We start from the raw sequence: 25,044 nt of genomic DNA, 5'->3' as shown, positions 1-25,044 counted from the left end.
ACGTTGTCCATCTGCAGGCACAGTGTGACAGTGGATTGCCTGGTCAGTCCCAGTACAGAATAATAAAAGGGCACATCTTGACCAAGTAACGCTGTTTATCTCTCTTTAACCACAACATTTCCACCTATTTTCACACCTTGATTGTCCGCCTTGACCTTAGGAGGCCATGAGCTTGCTGACGCAAGATTGGGGATTTTGGGACGTGGCTACTTTTATGGGACTTCTCAGAGGCTGGTGACCACACCTGGAGCTCTAAAAGACCTATGAGTCAAGAGTCGGGTTTGACGTTCGGGTAGAAAGGAAACCATTAGGTTTTAAGTACAAAGATGACGCCACCTTATTCGCATCGCTTACTCTAGATAGACTACCCAGACTCCATAGATGAGAACCTGGGATATGGCTGTGTAGTGTAATACATATTTCCCTTCATTGATGTGAATTTACATAGGGCGTTGGGTAAACGCAAGAAGAGTGTATGCAGCCTTGCTGAAGATCTTCGTAACACAACAGTTCTATTGTTTCTCCGTATAGTTGAAAATGCCCTCTCCAACCCTCATTCTGTTTGCAGTACCAAGAGAGTTTCTTGCATGACCAGCAATTTTCCAGCTTGTAGTTGTAGCCCTGTAAGAATGTTCTTCCATAATTTATTCCTCAAGATAACCTGCGACCTCGAACACTCCAAAGTTTGAAGAGATAATTTCACCTAAACAATAAGGGGCTTATTTACAAGCCCCTTGCGCCGCTGGTGCGGCATGGTGCATGAAGCACTGGCATCGCCACCTCCTGTGTGATATTTACAAACACACGTAAAGACACCCTGCGTGGCTTTACATGTGTTTGTAAATATCGCCCCTTTTCACGTAACACTTTGCGTGTTAGGGGCGTGAGATGGGTGTTGCTGTGGGTGTTCCCACGCAACATCCATGTCCACTGATGCATTTCCAGATTTACGAGCAATCGTAAACCTGGAAATGCGTCAGAATGCTACGCCACCCGAGGCGCAACGAGGAGAAATGTTTTTATTTCGCCTAGTTTTTTTCATCTTTTAATGTGTGCTGCATTCTACAGCATGGATTTGAAGCGAAAACCACCTCAATTGATTGTTTTTGTGTAGGAAGGTGCCCCTTCCTGCACAAAAACAATCTCCCCACGAGGCAAGCATCCTTGCACCATGGTGCAAGGGTGCCTGCGACTGCATATGGCAGCAGTTTGTGCTCTAGTGCAGGGAAAAGCACAGAGATGCGACATATTGTTGTAAATATGTCATATCCCTGTGTTTCGAAATTAACGCAGCGCGGCGCAGCAAAATGACTTGCGGCACTGTGCTGCGTAAGGTTTCTCGTAATTGGGCCCCAGTCGACCAAAAGCAGTGCCTATTAGTTTTCATCAAAATCAAGGAGGAACACAAGTGTAATGAAACAACATGGCTACAAAACAGAGTCAGTCAATACCTGCAACAATGCTCAAAAGCCTCAGACTGACCTCCTACTCTACACATGACACCCAAAAAAATACTAGTGGCTTTGTTTACAGTACCCATTCAAGAAGGTTCCAGGCAAAATACTGCAATATTCCCAGTATGATGGTATTTCCTTGTTCCTAGGTTGCCAGTGGTCCTGGGTACAACGAGGGTCACCTCTATAGTTTTGAACCCATGCAGGCTAGAATCTACAGCAATGTCTGATGCTTAAAACTGTTTCAAACACCTAAAAAGTGTTCTGGGGTTCCCAACTCACAGCAAAATGATGGTGTGTGAATATTAAAAAGAGACTGGTCCCAGAGTAAAGTTCAAAATTCCAGTTACAATAGACAATGAGGATTAAGTGATTGAAAAACAAGGGGTGTTAGACACAGTTTCAGAAAAGACCAGTTACAACTCCAATTGGTCTCCAGTGTCACAGCCCAAGCACAGGGATTTCTGGTACTCGCACTGAATTCCAAACAAAAGGCGGATCCCCAGGGTACAAAACCTAAGTAGCCATATCTCGTGAACCATTGGTGGTGGTAAGTAGTTTCAGGCTGTATGGGTATGGCGCCAATGGGATCTGAGGCAGTCTCTGGACCTACGTGTTTCTTCTTAGCAACTATTGATCTTGGTTGAAAGGACCATGTCAAAAACACACTTTTAAACCATCCTATCTCTTGACATGTAGGTGGTAGAGAGATGTTTCAAACACTGATATAATCAAGGTATCCAGCCACAGTCAATGAAACAATTCCTTAAAATCCAGGGTGAAAGGGAATACCCTTAATGTCTCTGATGACCTGAAAAACAAGAGTATACAGGTTCCAACAACGTGACGAGGCCATCGGAAGTCAAAAATAGCTTGCATTTATGGTTTATGATGGTTTAAATATGTCCTTGTCCAACTAATTAAACATAGTCTCTGAGTCAAGTCTAAGAAGGCCTCTAGGACCATTATTAAGCCAGTTCTCGGCCAGATGTCCCAAGTAGGGTCAGGCAGATGACCAGGAGGCAGAGCAATCCCTCATTTTCAAGCAGAGCATTAATCTGGCATGATGTAAATATGGATTCCTTCAGCCAAACAGCTAAAGGCCTTGCAGGGTAAAAGCTACATACATTCTGTCATGCAGGCAGGGCTACCTGAAGGAAAAATAAAATGTTGTGATGCAATCAATCTAACCTCACATTGGACACCAATCATTTGTGGGAGGAGGTTTGGCATAGTGGCTAGGGATGCTGCCCTGAAACATGGAAAACGAGGATCGAACCTAGGCCTCTGTACAAAATATTGTGGTCGTGGGCAAATCACATAATCTAGCCATGCCCAAGGAAAAATATGCAACATCTGGTTCTGTTGAAGAACACACCAATGCCCTTGGGCCATGCATGTGGTATAATAAAACAAAAGATGGAATCTCAAACCTTGGGTGGGGTAGTACTTTGGAGGATCCACCATCAAAGTGAGGGTTTTGATCTGCTGATGAAGCCACATATCAAACACCTCGTGTGGAATGGGGAACAACACCGGATTAGCTCAAAACTGAGATAGTTTGAGAACTTTTGTCCCGCTGATCTTCATTATGTATACACCTTTTCCCCTGAAATTAGGAGGCACTTTTGGGCCACTCAGTTCACAGAACGCTGTTGTAGAGTCCCTCACTCATTAAAAAATATAACAAGTCCCATAATGCAATGCTGCAGGAGAAAAAAAGTTTAAGGCTGATGACCGGGCTTAATTGGGGCATTCATTAAAAAATACGCGGCCAAGAGCAGGCAAAACAGCAGATCATCAGGTTAATACATGGAGCACATTTTGGAATTACAATAAATATTAACTGAAAGAAAAGACTAACATGAAAAAAGTTATCTGCAGTATATTGAATTATGGAAGGGTAGCTGTGAATAATGGGGATATTCTGTGGAGATCAAATATAAAATAAGACTGTAATCCTCATCTGCTATGTCTTCTATTTTCCTACAGTACATATTTCTAAAATGTGAAACAGATTCTCCTACTATGAAGGGCGACACTTCAATTTGATGGCCCAGGCCCTGCAAAAACTTCAGACATGCTTGGTAGGGAGATATCAAAATGAAATTTAAAAAATCTCAGTGGTTCTTTCAATTTTTGCGAAACATGTCTAGACATCTCGCACTTTCCTAAGTACCCACTACAATGCATTATTGTATTTGCCAATGGATTTGAAGAGAGTAATGCCTCAGAACATTATCAAACATCTATAGTTCAATCCCATGTCTCCTCCACTATGGGTAACTACAGGAAGCAGTGCCCAAGCCAGGCTCCTCCTTCTGAAGATAATTTAAACCAAGAGATCTTGTAGCCAATCTCACAGGTATTACTTCCTACTGAGGCAGGGTCAGCTCACCTATGTTAAGAACTGAAGTAGGCAACATGTTCGGGAGGAAACAAGTTTTTGTATATCTCTTACCTATGAATGGTACTTACTGATGCAGTTTACGTGAGAGTCATTGGAGTTAGGTCGATAAAAGCCTTCGAAACAAGGACAATGCAGCGAACCCTCACTTTCGCTGTGACTGTTAGGAGGGCACTTCCTGCAGGGTACATTGCCGGGCTCAGGCTTGAAGAAGCCAATTCTGCAGGCTGCAAAAGAGTAGAAAACACACGGGATGCAGGTTTGCTTAGAATGACCTTCATAATATTTCCCCACAATGGATCAGTGCAAGACTTCAATACATTTCAGATCACTCAGCCCTCCTAACACACCCTGTACAGCGACTCCTACTGGGAGAGGCAAGGACTGCATGTGCAGTGGTCTCTTAGCTGATTAGTGCTTCCACACCATTGCAAGCAGCTCATCCTGCAGGGAAATAACGGAACACTGTTCTGTTCACTCAGCTACCCCACATACACCATTCATGACAGCGCCTCCAGAACCAAGGGGCAGATGGTTTACTGTCGGAATATTAAAATTTTCATTTCCACCTGCAAAATCTTCACCAAAATATCGATTACCACGGTCTCATGAAGGTAAGTTTGGGTAGATAGATAAATACATATAAATGTATTATTCTTAACTCCACAGATATGTGCCTTGATGACGCATGCCCGCACATACAGACACTCATGGAGATATGGTAACCCTATACTTAACCTATATTTGCTTACCTTAGCCAGCCACGGTCTGTGCAGGTAACAGCAGTGGGGCAGTAGGGCCGGGTGGGGGGGTTTTCGAGTGACGATGCTGATGGAAAATCAAATAAATAATTAATTTTCCATCTGTATCGTCCCTCGAAATCCCCCGCCCCGCGCGGCCCCACCGCTGATACCTGCACGGACCGCGGCTGACCTTAGCATACGGTCGTCGTAGCGAATATTTTGCCCACAATATTTAGGCAGGTCTCAATTTCTGTCCTCGATATTCTGACATACAACCAAAGTACATACAACCTGTGAACAGAATGAGTAAGCAGGTTTAAAAATAAAAAAGTCAATCATCATTGATGGCAGCGTTTACCTTCACAGGCCTCCTCGTGATTTTCAAACCCCGCCAGGCACCTGCACATATTTTCCGGGGCGTCCCATTGTCCATCCTCTCCGCACAGGCGCCCCAGCCTCCCCTCAGTTCGCGAATTCTCCACGCAGCTCCCCATCACTTCCTCAGAGCCACCGGGTGCCCGTGGGTAGTTTGCCAGTCCAGCCACTTCAGGCTGGCACTGGCGATAATACACTCGAGCAGAAGCCAGAAAGAAACAGGGCCCACTATATGTGAAACCCAGGTAGAAGTGGGATTTTGTCACCAGACCCAGGGGCAGCTGGGTCACAGAATTTAACCAGTCCCGTATCTTAGGCCAATCAATGTTCTTACACAAGTATTCCCCAGGGAAGCGCCTCGTGAGTGTGATCAATGCTGTTCGTTCTGGGGCTCGACGCTTGATTCTGAGCAGTCTAGGCTCTGTTTCGGTAAGGTGGATGCTAAGGCTCGGCTCTGAAGCCTGACCCTGAACCCCGACCTCACAGCCTCCTTCCTCTTCCAGGGCAAAGGAGAGATCCAGGAAGAGATGTTGTGCGGCCTTCCGGTCAATAGGGGGGCTCCACAGTTTGATGGTGGTGTTGCGGTACTTTGGGGTGCAGGCCTGGTAGGTTTGGTGCATGGACTCAGTTGCCAGGGGAATGCGGGTCTCCTGCCACTGAAACAGAAAGCGAGAGAACAGACAACGCATGAAAATCTTTACTTACAGAGTACTGCAAAAGTATAGACAACCAAAGTAAAAAGTAATAAAAAAACACGCGTTAGAAGATGCATACAAAAATAATAAAATAGGGGTTTGACCATGGTATTCAATGCATGCATATATCACCATCAGTTCTAATGCTTTGCTGCTGGTTTTTATGTTTCTGTCAGTGCTACAGCGCACATGTGTGTAATATCTGCATAAAACACAGTTGATGGACAGAATGTAGAACAATGTCATACATTCACCCCAGTACAAGGATCTGGCCCTAAATCCATCGTTTTTTTGCACTCCACACCACCCTGGGTTAGACACTGGCTATATGCAAATCAGCTCTGACCCTGTGCCTCATGGGAACAGTCCAGTCCGAACTACCAAGCCATGTCTTTCCCAGACCGGAATCAAGCATCCAAGGACCGGTTTCTGGCTATCAGCCTTCATCAGCCTGGATAGCTTGACTCCAGTGGTGTGGAGAGCCTGGGACTCACGTCTGAGCATCCCCAGCACACTCGGGGTGAAAATTGCAAAAAACACAGTTGATGGACAGAATGTAGAACAATGTCATACATTCACCCCAGTACAAGGATCTGGGCATAAATCCATCGTTTTTTTGCACTCCACACCACCCTGGGTTAGACACTGGCTATATGCAAATCAGCTCTGACCCTGTGCCTCATGGGAACAGTCCAGTCCGAACTACCAAGCCATATCTTTCCCAGTCCGGAATCAAGCATCCAAGGACCGGTTTCTGACTATCAGCCTTCATCAGCCTGGATAGCTTGACTCCAGTGGTGTGGAGAGCCTGGGACTCACGTCTGAGCATCCCCAGCATACTCGGGGTGAAAATTGCAAAAAACACAGTTGATGGTCAGAATGTAGAACAATGTCATACATTCACCCCAGTACAAGGATCTGGGCCTAAATCCATCGTTATTTTGCACTCCACACCACCCTGGGTTAGACACTGGCTATATGCAAATCAGCTCTGACCCTGTGCTTCATGGGAACAGTCCAGTCCAAACTACCAAGCCATGTCTTTCCCAGACTGGAATCAAGCATCCAAGGACCGGTTTCTGGCTATCAGCCTTCATCAGCCTGGATAGCTTGACTCCAGTGGTGTGTTTTTTGCAATTTTCACCCCGAGTGTGCTGGGGATGCTCAGACGTGAGTCTCAGGCTCTCCACACCACTGGAGTCAAGCTATACCTTATTCCAGGTACATTATTCAGATATCCTGTCCACCTTATTCCAGGTACATTATTCAGATACCCAGTCCACCTTATTACAAGCACAATATTCAGATATCGTGTCTACCTTATTACTAGCGCATTATTCAGATATCGTGTCCACCTTATTCCATGTGCATTATTCAGATATCCTGTCCACCTTATTCCAGGTACATTATTCAGATATTGTGTCCACTCTATTACAAGCGCATTATTCAGATATCGTGTCCACCTTATTCCATGTGCATTATTCAGATATCCTGTCCACCTTATTTCAGGTACATTATTCAGATATCGTGTCCACCTTACTACAAGCACATTATTAAGATATCGTGTCCACCTTATTCCATGTACATTATTCAGATATCCTGCCCACCTTATTCCAGGTACATTATTCAGATATACTGTCCACCTTATTACAGGTGCATTATTAAGATAAAAAAACGATGGCGTTGGTCATGCGCTCGAGCGCTCTGCTTAAATACTGAATAATAATGCAGGGCAGCCCTCTCAAAGGGGGTTGATTGTTGCATTTACCTTCGAGTCTGAAGATGGGTACCTTTCTTCTCTTCACTGCACAATGCAGTGTGGACAATAATGAGAATCCACTATTGGCGCTTCACTACCGCCTGCGCACGCGCGATGGAGCAGTGTCTCTTATCGCATTTTTTCCATGTTACACGCCACCACCAGGAGGTTATTTAAATGTTTGGGGCGGCCCTATTGACACCTCCTCTTCCGCTTGGCTCACACACCGGGGCACCGACGGACAGGTGAGTGTCTCAATGATTTGCCCTCCTGGTTACATAAGACCAGGTAATCTGCACCAAGAATACAACATTAAATGGAGCTTAAATGGTCCCAGCTCTATGCATGATTGGGCAGTCTAAGGGGACTCTTATGATCCACATCCCATTGTACTAAAAGAAGCTCGCGCTTCTGGGTAGCCCATTTGGTCACCATGGGGCTAGTTCTAACTTCTCCTACTAATAGCAGATGATTGGGATGTAGCAGTTAGATGTTCATTTAACTGTATGGAAAGGTATACGACATGTCAACAAACAAAATGTTCATAGACACTCCCTAATGTCTACATCAAGTCTCGCGACATGAGACACTTCGCAACATATGCGATTTCTAATATGTCTCCAGTGATGGGTTGTGAGGACTTTGGTTTGGCAGAGGGGTACTTATCACACGTTTGTTAGGTTCAGTGTGTAGAGCGATTGGCTTGGGCACCGTAAAGTTGTGTACTTACTGTGTTCTTTTTCTACACCGTAGAGCGGGGCCTCATACTCCCGAGCGGTTGCCGGGTGAGGTGAGGTCTTCACCCACACAAGGCTGGGTGAGTATCACTTAGAGGAAATGCCTCAGGGTAATTAAGCTACTATGCTTCATTCTATAAACGCGGAATATAAAGTATTCATGCAGATGTGTTCCTTATATACGGTCTCTCTGTATCCAGGTGGTTGTGTATTTGTAGTTCAGTGCTGTTGTACAATTATTTTTGTTTGTTGACAGGAAGAAGACAATCTTCTCCCACCAGTGGACGCCTAAAACGTTTTAATTTCTGGTAGATATGTATCAGTTTATTAGTAAATTTATTGTTTTTTACCCAAAATATCACTTGTGGTTATAGTTGCAGTAGCTATCTTATACCTATGGTCCTGAAGAAAGCCGGGATAGTGTCCCTTAGGCTGAAACATGTCGACCGTCCTGCACAGCGCCACAGGGTAGATTCTCTACCAGGCGTTTTTAACTTTTGACACTCAGGTTTCTGTATGTACACTTTGTCAGAGCCAGGGTAGTCAATTTTACTTCACCATTATCACTTGAGCACTGCACATCATTTTGTCCACTTTATGGCAAACACCATGGCTAGATTACTGACATCCATTTCCACAACAGCACTACATGGCCAGATGTGGTATGGTATGATCAGCGAGTCCCACGTGACGTAAACTCCACCAAAAAGGGTGGTCTGATGGGATTCTTTCTAGTTTTCTGTTGCCAATAACTACCAACAGCACTGATGCACGTATGCATCCAACTTGTTTCTTAGTCACTGGTATAGTTACACACCATCGTTTGACCTGGTCTGCTTTGCTGTTTGTTTTGTACTCTGAAAGTAGGGGAGTTAGCAGACAGGTCGTTAAATATTCCCCTTGACCCTCCACACACATTTGGTTTTGTTAGCATTATTAAGATATCCTGTCCACCTTATTGCAAGCACATTATTCAGATATCCTGTCCACCTTATTACAGGTACTTTATTCAGATATCCGGTCCACCTTATTCCAGGTACATTATTCAGATATCGTGTTCACCTTACTCGAGGCACATTATACAGATATCGTGTTCACCTTATTACAGGCATATTATTCAGATATCCGGTCCACCTTATTCCAGGTACATTATTCAGATACCCTGTCCACCTTATTTCAGGTACATTATTCAGATATCGTGTTCACCATTATTCCAGGTACATTATTCAGATATCCTGTCCACCTTATTCCAGGTACATTATTCAGATATCGTGTTCACCTTATTGCAGGCAAATTAGTCGGATATCCTGTCCACCTTATTCCAGGTACCTTATTCAGATATCCTGTTCACCTTATTACAGGCACAGTATTCAGATATACTGTCCACCTTTTTCCAGGTGCATTATTCAGAAATCCTGTCCACCTTATTACAGGCACATTATTCAGATATACTGTCCACCTTATTCCGGGTGCATTATTCAGATATCCTGTCCACCTTTTTCCAGGTACCTTATTCAGATATTGTGTCCACCTTATTACAGGTACATTAACCAGATATCCTGTCCACCTTATTCCAGGTACATTATTCAGATATCCTGTCCACCTTATTCCAGGTACATTATTCAGAGATCCTGTCCACCTTATTCCAGGTAAATTATTCAGATATCGTGTCCACCTTATTACTAGCGCATCACTCAGATATCGTGTCCACCTTATTCCATGTGCATTATTCAGATATCCTGTCCACCTCATTCTAGGTACATTATTCAGATATCGTGTCCACCTTATTACAAGCGCATTATTCAGATATCGTGTCCACCTTAGTGCAGGTACATTATTCAGATATCCTGTCCACCTTATTGCAGGTACTTTATTCAGATATCCTGTCCACCTTATTGCAGGTACATTATCCAGATATCCTGTCCACCTTATTCCATGTACATTATTCAGATATCGTGTCCACCGTATTACAGGTACATTATTCAGATATCCTGTCCACCTTATTATAGGCACATTATTCAGATATATTGGTCACCTTATTCCAGGTGCATTATTCAGATATCGTGTCCACCGTATTCCAGGTACATTATTCTGATATCCTGTCCACATTATTACAAGTACATTATTCAGATATCCTGTCCACCTTATTGCAGGTACATTATTCTGATATCCTGTCCACCTTATTGCAAGTACATTATTCAGATATACTGTCCACCTTATTATAGGCACATTATTCAGATATATTGTCCACCTTATTCCAGGTGCATTATTCAGATATCGTGTCCACCTTATTCCAGGTACATTATTCTGATATCCTGTCCACATTATTGCAAGTACATTATTCAGATATCCTGTCCACCTTATTGCAGGTACATTATTCTGATATCCTGTCCACCTTTTTCCAGGTGCATTATTCAGAAATCCTGTCCACCTTATTACAGGCACATTATTCAGATATACTGTCCACCTTATTCCGGGTGCATTATTCAGATATCCTGTCCACTTTTTTCCAGGTACCTTATTCAGATATTGTGTCCACCTTATTACAGGTACATTAACCAGATATCCTGTCCACCTTATTCCAGGTACATTATTCAGATATCCTGTCCACCTTATTCCAGGTACATTATTCATATATCCAGTCCATCTTATTACAAGCACATTATTCAGATATCCTGTCCACCTTATTCCAGGTAAATTATTCAGATATCGTGCCCACCTTATTACTAGCGCATTACTCAGATATCATGTCCACCTTATTCCATGTGCATTATTCAGATATCCTGTCCACCTCATTCTAGGTACATTATTCAGATATCGTGTCCACCTTATTAAAAGCGCATTATTCAGATATCGTGTCCACCTTAGTGCAGGTACATTATTCAGATATCCTGTCCACATTACAGCAGGTTCTTTATTCAGATATCCTGTCCACCTTATTGCAGGTACATTATCCTGATATCCTGTTCACCTTATTGCAGATACATTATCCTGATATCCTGTTCACCTTATTGCAGGTACATTATCCTGATATCCTGTCCACCTTATTACAGGTACATTATTCAGATATCCTGTCCACCTGTTTCCATGTACATTATTCAGATATCGTGTCCACCGTATTACAGGTACATTATTCAGATATCCTGTCCACCTTATTATAGGCACATTATTCAGATATATTGTCCACCTTATTCCAGGTGCATTATTCAGATATCGTGTCCACCTTAATCCAGGTACATTATTCTGATATCCTGTCCACATTATTACAAGTACATTATTCAGATATCCTGTCCACCTTATTGCAGGTACATTATTCTGATATCCTGTCCACCTTATTGCAGGTACATTATTCAGATATCCTGTCCACCTTATGGCAGGTACAATATTCAGATATTCTGTCCACCTTATTACATGTACATTATTCAGATATCGTGTCTACCTTACTACAGGTACATTATTCAGATATCGTGTCCACCTTATTCCAGGTACATTATTCTGATATCCTGTCCACATTATTACAAGTACATTATTCAGATATCCTGTCCACCTTATTCCATGTACATTATTCAGATATCGTGTCCACCTTACTACAGGTACATTATTCAGATATCCTGTCCACCTTATTACAGGCACATTATTCGGATTTACTGTCCACCTTATTGCAGGTACATTATTCTGATATCCTGTCCACCTTATTCCAGGTGCATTATTCAGATATCGTGTCCACCTTATTCCAGGTACATTATTCTGATATCCTGTCCACATTATTACAAGTACATTATTCAGATATCCTGTCCACCTTATTGCAGGTACATTATTCAGATATCCTGTCCACCTTATGGCAGGTACAATATTCAGATATTCTGTCCACCTTATTACATGTACATTATTCAGATATCGTGTCTACCTTATTCCAGGTGCATTATTCAGATATCCTGTCCACATTATTGCAGGTACATTATTCTGATATCCTGTCCACATTATTACAAGTACATTATTCAGATATCCTGTCCACCTTATTGCAGGTACATTATTCAGATATCCTGTCCACCTTATGGCAGGTACAATATTCAGATATTCTGTCCACCTTATTACATGTACATTATTCAGATATCGTGTCTACCTTACTACATGTACATTATTCAGATATCGTGTCCACCTTATTCCAGGTACATTATTCTGATATCCTGTCCACATTATTACAAGTACATTATTCAGATATCCTGTCCACCTTATTCCATGTACATTATTCAGATATCGTGTCCACCTTACTACAGGTACATTATTCAGATATCCTGTCCACCTTATTACAGGCACATTATTCGGATTTACTGTCCACCTTATTGCAGGTACATTATTCTGATATCCTGTCCACCTTATTACAGGTACATTATTCAGATATCCTGTCCACCTTATTACAGGCACATTATTCAGATATCCTGGTACATTATTCAGATATCCTGTCCACCTTATTACAGGCACATTATTCAGATATCCTGTCCACCTTATTGCAGGTGCATTATTCAGATATCCTGTCCACATTATTACAAGTACATTATTCAGATATCCTGTCCCCCTTATTAAAGGTGCATTATTCAGATATCCTGTCCACCTTTTCCAGGTACACTATTCAGATATCGTGTCCCCCTTATTGCAGGTGCATTATTCAGATATCCTGTCCACATTATTACAAGTACATTATTCAGATATCCTGTCCCCCTTATTAAAGGTGCATTATTCAGATATCCTGTCCACCTTTTCCAGGTACACTATTCAGATATCGTGTCCCCCTTATTACAGGTACATTATTCAGATATCCTGTCCACCTTATTACAGGCACATTATTCAGATATCCAGTCCACATTATTACAAGTACAATATTCAGATATCCTGTCCCCCTTATTAAAGGTGCATTATTCAGATATCCTGTCCACCTTTTCCAGGGACACTATTCAGATATCCTGTCCCCCTTATTAAAGGTGCATTATTCAGATATCCTGTCCACCTTATTACAGGTACATTATTCAGATATCTTGTCCACCTTATTACAGGCACATTATTCGGATTTACTGTCCACCTTATTGCAGGTACATTATTCAGATATCGTGTCCACCTTATTGCAAGCGCATTATTCAGATATCATGTCCACCTTATTCCAGGTACATTATTCAGAGATCCTGTCCACCTTATTCCATGTACATTATTCAGATATCGTGTCCACCTTATTGCAGGGGCATTATTCAGATATCCTGTCCACCTTATTCCAGGTACATTATTCAGAGATCCTGTCCACCTTATTCCATGTACATTATTCAGATATCGTGTCCACCTTATTCCAGGTACATTATTCAGAGATCCTGTCCACCTTATTCCATGTACATTATTCAGATATCGTGTCCACCTTATGGCAGGTACATTATCCAGATATCCTGTCCACCTTATTAAAGGTGCATTATTCAGATATACTGTCCACCTTATTGCAGGCGCATTATTCAGATATCCTGTCCACCTTATTACAGGCACATTTTTCAGATATCCTGTCCACCTTATTGCAGGTACTTTATTCAGATATCCTGTTCACTTTATAGCAGGTACAATATTCAGATTTAATATATCTCTCTTTTGCAGTTTAGGAGTCCACGTCTGATTTCTCCAGCCTGACTGATCGACAAGTGACTCTCAACAGTTTAAACTGGCGCAACACCAAGGACTCAGTCACTGAGCGACTCAAGTAAACATATTTCATGGAGGGTCCCAAACAAGGAATTTTAAAAATAACCGCCAAATAGCATATATAAAAGAACCTGAGAGTGAAGAATGCAGATCTGACGTGATGCAGTGTTTCGGGGGTCGGTGGGCTCTGGAATGCTTCAGTCTTTAGGGCCCAGGTGAAAATGGCCCCTGGATTTGTCTGTGAGGTGCCAATAGAGAGGGCTAAATCTGGCTAGTGGAAATTAACAAAAACACCTAAAGTACTAGAGGGCTGGGGCAAGGGGTAGTAAACACCAAAACATTTTCAACTATTCTTACAGACTTTAAACCAGTTTAAGTGAAAACTAAATGCACCAAGCCTTACACAACGTGTATGTATGTAATGAAAACAATTGACATATAGCAGTCTTGGGGAAAGTAGGCATATACGCACACACATACAAACCATATTTTGTCAATATATTTTACATATATGAACTGTAAATCTGGCTACGCATACAGAGAGCCCAGGTCACAAAGCAGAGTAGTAAATCTGCGCACATGGTAGTAGTCCTATGAACAGGCGTGGTATTGTTTTCAAGAACATACCAAGTAGTGTGACGGGGGAGCTGCCCATCTTTCCCGTCAATCTGTTGGAAATGTCATGTGATATTCCCTGAGCTCCGGTTTCCCGGAAGCGTCTTTGTACAGGGTGGACAGCTGCACACTGTGGAATTGTGGCTCACCGGCCAGCAGCACATAGCTCAAGCCATGCCCTCTGGGACTCTTGGCAGGTGTGATCTAGCTGCTGTGTCTCTCGCTTTGCATCCCGGAGACTGGGTTCTCCCAACCCACATCTTCAGCACATATTTCAATCACAGCCATAAACGCCCCATTCCAGAAGCCCTGGCACAATGGGATAGGCATTTCTCTGACGTTTGCTGTTTATATTTGGAGTTAGGATACAAATATGCCAAATATCTTTGAAAAGGCAAAGTCTTCACTGACAAGAGCTGAGCTCTGAGAGACTGGGGGCATTGGCATAGCCAAATGAGTCTCGCTTTTGGGACCTTATAAGTGTGTAGCCAGAGCTATTGGCTTTGCCAATGTTTTTAAGCTATGTTGTAGAGCATTGTGACTGCTGTGCAGCATGTTGAAAACTTATAATAAAAAAGTGTTATAAGCGTTTTTGTTACCTTATATATAACCAAGAAGACATTATGAATAACTGAACAACCCTATTAAAAAAGAAAGAACATGAAAAAGTCTTCTCGTGTTTTTGTCCTTGCAATGTTGGCAACTTCTTCCTGCCTGTTCTAATGCTGGTTTGTTATGCCTTTTTTTGTTATGATAGTGCGGAGGTGATGCTCAGGTGATACTGAGGTGGTGCTGAGTGATGCTGTTATGGTGGTGCTACACTGGTGCTCAGGGGGTGCTGTGCTGATGATGAGGTGGTGCTGCACTGGTGCTGTGCTGATGTTGAGTTGGTGCTGCACTGGTGGTTGTGCATTCATCAGAAGGCTGCACTGGTACCAAGTTGGTGCTTCACTGGTGGTAGTGCACTGATATGAGGTGGTGCTATGCTGAGATGGTGTTGCAGTGGTCTTCAGGTGGTGGTATGCTGAGGTCGTGATTCACTGATGTTGAGGTGGTGCTGTGCTGATGCTGAGGTGATGTTGAGTGATACTGAGGTGGTGCTGAGGTGGTGGTGTGTTTGTGCAGAGGTGGTGCTCAGGTGGTGGTGTGTTTGTGCAGAGGTGGTGCTCAGGTGCTGCTGAGTGATACTGAGGTGGTTCTAAGATTCTTTGGTACTTCTCAGGTGATCCAGTGCTGGTTATGAGTGATGCTTTGGTGGGGCCCAGGTGATGCAGTGCTGGTGCTCAGTTGGTGCGGATTGATGTTGAGTTTGTGCTGCACTGATGCTGTGGTGGGGCTGTACTGATGCTATGGTGGGGCTGCGCTGGTGCCAAGTTAGTGCTGCGCTGGTGACAGTGCACTGATATGGAGGTGGTGCTGGGCTGATACGGAGATGGTGCTGCGGTGGTTCTGTGCTGATGATGAGATGGTGCTTCACTGGTGCTCAGGTGGTGCTGAGTTGGTGCTGAACTGGTGCTGTGCTAATGCTGAAGTGGTGCTGAGTTACTGCTCAAGTGGTGCTGTACTGTTGCTGAGGGTGCTGTGCTGTGGGGGGGCTGCGCTGGTGCTGAGTTAGTGCTGCACTGGTGGTGGTGCACTGATGCAGAGGTGGTGCTGATGCTGAGGGGGTGCTGTGGAGCTGTTGAGAGACACTGAGATGCTGCACTGGTGCTAAGGTGGTGCTGAGTGATCCTGTGGTGGTGCTAAGTGATGCTATGCTGATGATAATGCTCAGCTGGTGATGCTACACTGATGCGAAGGTAGTGCTGTGCTGGTAGTGAGTTGGTGCTGTGCTGGTGCTGAGGTGTTGCTGCACTGGTGATGAGGTGGTGCTGCACTGTTTACTTGCAGGATATATTGTTAAGTAACCTCACATTACTTGCCGCAATTGGAGAGCATGAGGAGGCATCGAGTGAAACCTAAAAGAAAGCATCAAAAGTTGAAAGCGCGCAACTTAAAGCTGCTTCTATTTTCATAAAGCAAAGTAATAACAGCATGTTTACCTCTTTAATCATATCCAAATAATCTCTCTGTCAAAAGCAAAATGTAAATAGGTTGATCCTACAATCCGCCGTCTTCTTAAACTACACTTCCATTTAGTAAGTCTATTATGTAAGGTTTGAACATTTGAGCAAATGAAACCAAGACTAGTATAGGATATAAAACAACATAGCGTCTGGAAACCAAAGACAGTGGAAAACAAGATAAGGACATGATCTGCAGCCCTCGGCTGAGTGCATTCGGAAATCCAAACAAGCCGAGGCATAAGAAAAGGTAGTGCGCCCAAACTAGCTTATATGGCCAACAGTGAAGAGATCCTCGTAACAGGGCCAGTGTCCAAGGCATGAGCAAAACAGCAAAAGGAGGGACAAATGTAAATTGTTCACCATTGAAAACAAAGGAATTTCGAAAGGCACATGAAGGAACGAATCAAAACGGATGGGCATGCTGAAGGCCCATACAGTAGATACAGCATGTCCCGAGAGACAGTGCATGCGCTGCCTATGTGAGACTTAAAACAGCAGATCTCTTTGTGAGACTGCTATTATCAAGATCTTATTACCGAGTGATACTAAGGGCCAGATTTACAAAGGGGCTCTGCATGCCGGAGGCCCCACCGTCATGAGAAGTCTTCGAATGATCATAGTGGAGATTATGCCTCGAGAGCGGATACTCCCCTACGACTGCGGGGCCTCTGCCATGACTGCAGAGGCCTTTTGTAAATCAGGCCCTAGGCATTAGCAAGAGCTCTGGGTGATATGATTCTCGGCATTAACAAACACGTTTCTTACTGTTTATAACTATTTTTACAAACATGCCTCTAATTTAGTGCATTATGAAGATCAAAGCTCAGAATTAACCTTACACTTTAAAGAACAGAGTTCTGAGTAAATGGACATGAATACTTTTTTGTATTAGTGGGAGCCAACTCTGCATGAGTCTGTGTTTTATTGGATGAGCTTGTGCATTGCCATTAGCAGAGTCTGAGACAGCCTGCGTAGAATTATACATGTCTGATGAGCATGTCTGCTATCTGGCACCGAGCCCGGAGCAAGCATCAGTGGGGTAAAGAGCTTGGACTGAGCCATTGTATTATCAAGAGCAGAGTTCTAAGTGAGTCTTGATATAGGCATGATGAACACTGTTCTTACTGACTTCTAGTATTTCTGGTGTAGGAATCTCAGTACCTGTGGGTATTGAAACAGGGGTCTGAGTGTGCCTGGATATTATCAAGAGAGGAATGAGCGACATTGGCTATCAGCTTGTTGAAATTATTTTTACTGAATTGTAGTAACAACACAATCAAGCTTCACATTGCAGAACCTTTCAGAGTGACTATTTTATCTGAACATCAGTAGAGCAATCAAGAACAAAAGGAAAAAGTTTTACTGAACATGCTTCAAGAATATGCCATTCTTCACTATTACTACTGATATTCATAACACAAAATGTCAATCAAGCTTCAGAAAACTTCACCAAAAAGACTTTATTCTGCTGAAAAATTGGGGAATGACCCTGGATACCAAACTCTCATTTGACGCCCAAGCTAGTAAATTGGCATCTTCAGTCTGGTTTATCTTGAAGATGATAAAAAAATTACTACCTTACATATCAGATGATACTCGAAAGACGGTAGTGACGGCATTAGCATTATCTAGATTAGAATATGGGAATGCTTTATATGCCGGGGCGAGAGTACAGATTTTATCTAAGTTACAATGCCTGCAAAATGCAGCTGCAAGGTTGGTACTTGGTATCCCCAAATATGAGCCAATTGCACATAAATTAAAAATCTTACATTGGCTTCCAATTGCAAAAAAAGTGCAATTTAAATCACTGTGTTTGGCATACAAGGCTGTTCAGGGATCAGGCTCAAAGTTCTTGAGAACCAATTTGAAACTGTATGAACCTTCCAGATTGCTCAGATCAAGCCTATTGAAATTAGAGTCCCGAAAATCAAACGCGCCAATTGGGGTGGAAGGAGCTTTTTTGTACACACAGCACGGACTTGGAACCTGCTGCCACTCATTATAAAAAATAGCCCATCTCTAGGCTCTTTTAGAAAAGCAGTGAAAACTTTACTGCCACTTGTTAGGTGACACGTTCAAGAGGCCTGCTGTCAGTCATAAGCGCCAAGACGCCTTCGGGCATTCGCGCGCTATATAAATTGATAAATCAAATCAAATCACAGTATTCTGTGCCCATGGCATGTGCCCACGTAATCTGTGGATGTGGTTCAGCCTCAATATTCTGTGGCGAATAGCATCTGTTACCATGCATGCCAAAACAATGTGGGGCTTAACAACGCTGTCAATACCACGACTGTGTCGTTACCATGAGTTCCATTACAATGCAAGTCAAGTGTAATGCCTTCATTGTAATAGATGTTTCCCTTCTGTGGCCATTGTTCCACAACACAATATTATTATGTAGCTGGGACTAATTGACAAAGCCCACAATAATTCTGATGGCTCAATTTTCCCCAGTAAAGTATTTCTTATTGTATTTTTTAATCATATGAAATTATTTCTGATGGACTTCACTGCACCGTAGCCTGCGAGAAGCCCTAGCGTTGGACTGGTGAAGACGAGGTCTACCCTAAACCACTACTGGTTGTTCCATTGTGGCAACCAAGTACCCTACCATTCTCAAAAAATTGATTGGCCTGGCTCCAGGTGGTGGCATGGTCACCATGCAAGCCAGGTAGAGATTATTGAATAGGCAGGCATGCTGAATACCTACAATAGGACCACCAACCCTGTAGATGAGTAGGTACTCTGGGCGTCGCCCTACCCCATGTTTGGTAGGCTGAAAGCTTAGCGCAAACAGGATGCCAGCTATGAAGTCTTGACAGACTATTCCAGAGTTGTTATCCTGGTTTGTGAGAAGGGATGAAGAGTTTACACCATATTAAATACTCTCATTGATTTAATTTCCCCATAGGTCAGGCAAGGACCTTCTTAATTGGCGCGCAAATATAAACTTAAAATATATTGAAAGAAAAACCTGACAATAGGATCTCCTGCTCCGGGCCTCATTGCACTGCAGTCCAGTCCCCTGGAAACTCCCACGACGCTGCTCTCACCAGCATGGCCGCAGCTCCCTGATTGGAGGAAGCAGTCTGACTCACACTCCACAGCGGTATGGGAGGCCTGCAGTTTCTCTGGGTTAGAGGTTTCAAAGTGTGCATGTCTGACTGGCCGTCGCAAGACAGTCGGCCGAAGGGACATGCGCCCTTTGAAAAGGGCACATGCATCCCACCCTCCTCCTAGTCCCTGCTGCTGTCAATTCAGCTCAGCTCCGCCCCTATCCTGACGCTCGTTCAGGATGAGAGCACGGATGAATCACCATTATATTTATTAAAGTGGGGCGACACTCCTCCGCTCCAGTGGAGGAGCCACCCCTGGATAGTGGACATGCACACACTGCTCATCCTCTATCATCCACAACACAGCCCACAAGTAACCTGTCCTGTTTTGTAACAATGATCACTTTGTTTCCCATTATCGGTACAAGAAAAACAGGTTACACCTGGGTGCACAATAAGGTTACCTAGGGTTCTACTCGGGTACCTACCTATCCATGAACACTTAAATGTGGCACAAACATCCAAGCCACAGGGTCAGCCCTTGCTTACACAAGTGCAACATCTACTCACCACCAGGGGGTGGTGGTAAGTAGGTGTGTACTTGTGTAAGCAAGTGCGTGCTTATCTTGTGCGGTGTGGGAAGTATATAGTTATTTACACAATTACTCAACACCAGGTGGAGGTGAGTAGGTGTGTCCCATGGACGTACGTGCTTAGCTTGTAGTGGTTTGTGCCAAACGGAAATGTCTTTGCTTAATTGTGCTTGCTTATGCGTGCGTTGCACCTATGCTGTGTGATAGTGTTGTGTTTGATTTCATCTGTAAGTATGTTCCAGGGAAGGGGTACGTCGATCCGTGAAGCCTGTATGTGCATGCATAGGATTGTGATTTTCAGGTCATATGTGCGAGTGTCCCTCTTCTGTGTCTGTGTAAGCATGTGCTTGGCTAGTTCATTGTAGACACTGTTTCCACGTCCCCTCTGCCCCAGAAGAGGCCTGCAGGCCAAGTATAGACATTGGTAAACAACAGTATATGCCGTGCAGAAGCAGGCTCTGAGGAATGCTGTCCTTGCACATGTGGCTCGAGATTTCTCTGACACGTGAGGCCCGCTCAGGGGAAGTCAACTAAGCTGCTATTTTCGGGAAAAACAGAAGTTTGCCCCAGAGTGCACGGACCACTCACCATCTGCAGCTGGCCAAATAACGCACATGCGATTTTCGACGGATGAGTGCGTATTTTTGTTTTTGCTTGCTGGATAGACAAACATACATAGGGGCAGATTTCTTAAGGTTTTGCGCCGTGTTTGCGTCATGCAAAACGACGCAAAATCTATTTTTTGTAATTTCCTTTGCAGCGCTAAACTTGTTTAGCGCTGGAAATAACGTAAAAGTAATGCGAAGTAGCGCATTGCGCTGCTTCGATTACTTTGCGCCGGGGGCGGGCGTGTCAAGGGTGGTGCATGGGCGTTCACATTCAACCACCCAAGGTTTCTCACGCTAAACCCAATTTACTAAAAACAGTAGATTGGGTTTAGCATGAGAAAACTGCGCCCTTTTCTGTAAAAAAACCAATGCTGGACTCATACACACACCCTAGCGCTGCTGCGATAAGGTGTGTGCAAGGCGCACGGCAGCAGTAATCGGCGCCGGCGTAAGGGAAAGAGGAGGAGAGAGCCATGTCTTGGAAGATATGGCGCTCCCCTGCTCCCTCCTTGTCGCACAACGCAGTGCAGCCTCGCGGGGGGGCTGCACTGCGTTGCGCAACTTTTTTGTAAATCTCCCCCTTAGTCTGTTCCTTATTTCATTTTTGGACTGTGGAATAGGCAGTGCCTAGGAGGAACGCTGCCTAAACAGGTTGAATCACTCCTGAAGCTGAGGGAGGGTGCAGGAGGTTCATAAACCCCGCAGTGGCCAGACCTGCTCTGACTAGACATCCAAGCTGTGAAAGTCCCGAGTTCAAATTCCAGAGTGGCCAACACAGACTCACATCCATAGGAGGCCTTTAACTTGAATAACTGACAGAGATCACGAGGGGGCAACAAATTGGCAGGGCTCATACCCATTTACCCCGTTACTTTCATTGTTTCCCCAAAGTAATAGGTTTAGTACTTTAGATCAAGTGGATTGACGCCTTGAGAGTCGGCGGACCGTACCCTCAATAATCAGCGATTCAGGCCCCCAAGTAGTGAGAGTGGGGAGTGATCTTGATGTTAATACTCTCTACACCCCAATCATTATTCAACAAGTAGGGGTCGGGGTAGGGTGGCAACTAGGGATAATGTGGGGCAGATTAAGGGGAAGGATAACCCGGCTGTAGATATTGGTCCTCAATCTCCTGAGATACAGACGGAGGTAGGTGACACTAGAACGGAGTTGCTAATTGGCGGGGACACAGAAAGTACACAAGAAACCGTGAGGCCAATGGGTCTTAGGGGGGCAGAAACTGGTGTAGCTTCATATGTTGGGAATGAATATGCTACTTACCAGTATGCATCTGTTCTTGGCATGTAGGGCTGCTAACATTCATATCTTTTGCATAGATCGCCGCCTAGTGTTGGGTCCGGATGATCGCACATTGTTGTCCTGGAAGAGTCTTCGAAGTATCCTGAGATAGGTGGCTCCTCCCCTGGACTACAGTGCGCATGGGCATCGGCTCCATCCCCAGATTGTTTTTAGCCATTGTGGCAGAGATGGAGTGAAAAGTGTAAAGGATGTCCATGCTAATGATTGAATGCAAGAGTACGTCTGCAGCTGCGACAGGCACCGGGGAGGAGGGTGGGCGATATGAATGTTAGCAGCCCTACATGCCAAGAACAGATGCATACTGGTAAGTAGCATATTCAGTTCGAGGCATGTGGGCTGCTAAATTCATATCTTTTGCATAGAATATATAGCAGTCCCTCCATTAGCTGCGGTTGCCCGTGCCAGCTGCAGAAACCTGAAAAAGTGTCTTGAGAACAGCCTGTCCAACAGCTGCTTGCTGCTTGGAATGCACATCAACACAGTAGTGTTTTGTAAAGGCATGCGGTGTAACCCATGTGGCTGCTCTGCAAATGTCTTCTAAAGGAATGTTCCCCAGGAAAGCCATGGATGCCCCCAATTTGCGTGTGGAGTGCGCCCTTGGGGGTATTGTTAAGGTACGTTTAGCTTTTTGATAGCAGATCTGGATGCACTTAACAATCCACCTGGCTATTCCTGCTTTGGAAATAGGGTTGCCCTTGTGCTGTGGCGAGAAGGCAACAAAAAGTTGTTTTGTTTTCCTAAAGTGTTGTGTCCTGTCAATATAGTACATCAACGCCCTCCTAACGTCCAAAGTATGGAGCATTCTTTCCGCCACCGTTTGTGGGTTTTGGAAGAATGCGGGCAAGTCAATATGTAGTGTAGCTCCTATTTTCCCAATAGGCTCTGCGCATTGGAATAGTACCTACAGCAGTAAAGGCCTAGGCCAGACGTTAACTAGGTCTACTACTGTCGATACTAGACTTAATTTTTGGGTTTGCCAGCTAAGCTCAGAGTTCGCTAGAAACTTTCTCGAATGTTCAAGGAAGGAATTAACTCCCCTGATTAGACAAGAAGGGATTTAGTTTCTGACAACCATAGAACATGACAACTTTGCTCTCCCCTAATCAAGAGTCAATCTCAAGAGTCATGTGAGCACAAGGCAATTATTTTACTCAGTCAGTACGTGCATTCTTAGTCTCATCAGAATGTAGAGAAAAGGAAGAGACGGGCGTGTTCAATAAAAAGGTGTTATTTATTGATCAGTCTCTTTTCTCATACATGAGAAATGGATCGATATTATTGCAATACTTATAGTTAAGTAAAGTGCATACATTAAAAGCAATAGTATAAAATAATACTGTAAAAACATTGATATGGTTTCTGAGCCATATGATGTTTAAAATGATTAAAATATATTTACATACACATATACATTTGACTAAACTTGCTCAACTGGTGTTTCTAAATACGCCTACCCCGTGTACCTGACCTAAGTCTAATGCGTGGGCGGGAATAGAAAGTTACAGTTTTAAGTTAAGTTTGTTTTTGCCAAGTGAATAACTAAAGAATTCTCTGTGAGGGGTTATTCAGTTCTGTACCTGGAATTTAGGATGGATGAGGAATGGTATCTCTTTCTCTGCTCTCGATATTCCAGGCTGCCTGCGAGGGCTGCCCAGAAGCGCCGGTGCTGGGTCTCTCGGCTTGAGATAGCAGCGCGTCTCTCAGCGCGTCAGGAAGGCGGGGCTGTTGCCAGCGGGGTCTGCTTCTGCTCTCGGCTTCGGCAAGTATGGCTGCTCCGTCTTGTCACCACGCGTGTGTTTGCATAGGGCAAGGTCGGCAATATTTATACCTTAAAGGTGCCGAGATTGACGTAAGGATGGACATAGGTACGTCAATAAAGATGTCATACGACTTGCACGTTAGCACATTCTTTACTAAAGTTCTCTGTGAAATCAAAACAATGGCTGCACGGATTGTCCAGGTTGTCATAGGTTTGATTTGTTATGAGAACGTCGTATGCCTTATCAGGGGCTGGAGGAATGTCGCTTGTCTAATTAGATCCCAAGCGTTATGACCTAATCAGATAACACGTTCCTGTGCCGTAGTGTGACTGCGTCAGATAACGGTATCTGCATCATGGGGGTTTTCTTGCCTCATGGGCTGACTGTTAGTTAACTTGATAGTTAGTTTAACCAGAATAGGGTCAGGAATAGGGGGACTGATCAGAACCTATAGAAATACACGACACCCACTCCACGCTAACTATGGTCATATCTACTAATCTATGCATAGTATAACATAGTACAACATACTATAGAGTATAGTGTATACCTTACCACCCCAAAATACATAAATGCATTTCGAAATTTTCAAATATACTGAAAAATTGCAGTCATATATATTGTATGCACTTAAGCTATGAATTAAATGCAAAAGTAAACACGCATTGTTATGCATTATTGCTTATTGGTATATGAGAAATACACATGGAATGGCTCTTAATATTGCTATACAGAAAGGAAGTTCGAGACCATTTCATCACATAATAAAATATTTGTGAACATCCCAGCGGGCAGCTAAAGTCTATAAAGTATCTAAAAATAGAAATTTTAGTTCTCTAGGAATAGTTTCTTACTTTAAGCAGAAGATCAGTGTCCCGGGAAAAAATATGTAGAAAAATATTTTAAGGGGCTTGCTGAAAAAAATTGCTGTCCGTGAACTGGAGTGAAATTGTTCATGTGACTTTATTTTTAAAGTTGAAGGCCGAATTCAGGGAACGCCGTGTGCGAGTTTACTCAAAAGTCTCTATTTCTGTTCTGGAGAGAACATCATATCATTCAGGCTTTCGAAAAAACTGTCAACAGCTTCATGGGAAAGTTCCACTAAGTCGAAAATAGGGGTAACCATGCATTCGTGCGCATGATTGTCTCCATTGACATTCTGATTTGCATTGCTGAC

The 25,044-nt window shown here is 43.7% G+C and overlaps 1 protein-coding gene across 1 annotated transcript in view; it reads right to left on the bottom strand.

Moving 5' to 3' along the window:
• LOC144781756 (ephrin type-A receptor 4-B-like) overlaps positions 1 to 25,044 on the bottom strand; it is a 284,979-nt gene that overhangs the window by 121,063 nt on the left and 138,872 nt on the right. Inside the window, exons 3-4 of the mRNA XM_078660745.1 lie at positions 4,963 to 5,635; positions 3,933 to 4,088 (exon numbers count right to left, since the gene is read on the bottom strand). Of these exons, the coding sequence (XP_078516871.1) occupies positions 3,933 to 4,088; positions 4,963 to 5,635 (829 nt within the window). The remainder of the gene's footprint in view (positions 1 to 3,932; positions 4,089 to 4,962; positions 5,636 to 25,044) is intronic.

The sequence above is a fragment of the Lissotriton helveticus genome, chromosome 9 (assembly GCF_964261635.1).
Source record: "Lissotriton helveticus chromosome 9, aLisHel1.1, whole genome shotgun sequence".
In the NCBI taxonomy this organism is placed as follows: domain Eukaryota; kingdom Metazoa; phylum Chordata; class Amphibia; order Caudata; family Salamandridae; genus Lissotriton; species Lissotriton helveticus.
Note: the sequence above shows the minus strand (reverse complement) of the source record. Positions and strands in the feature narration are given on the sequence as shown.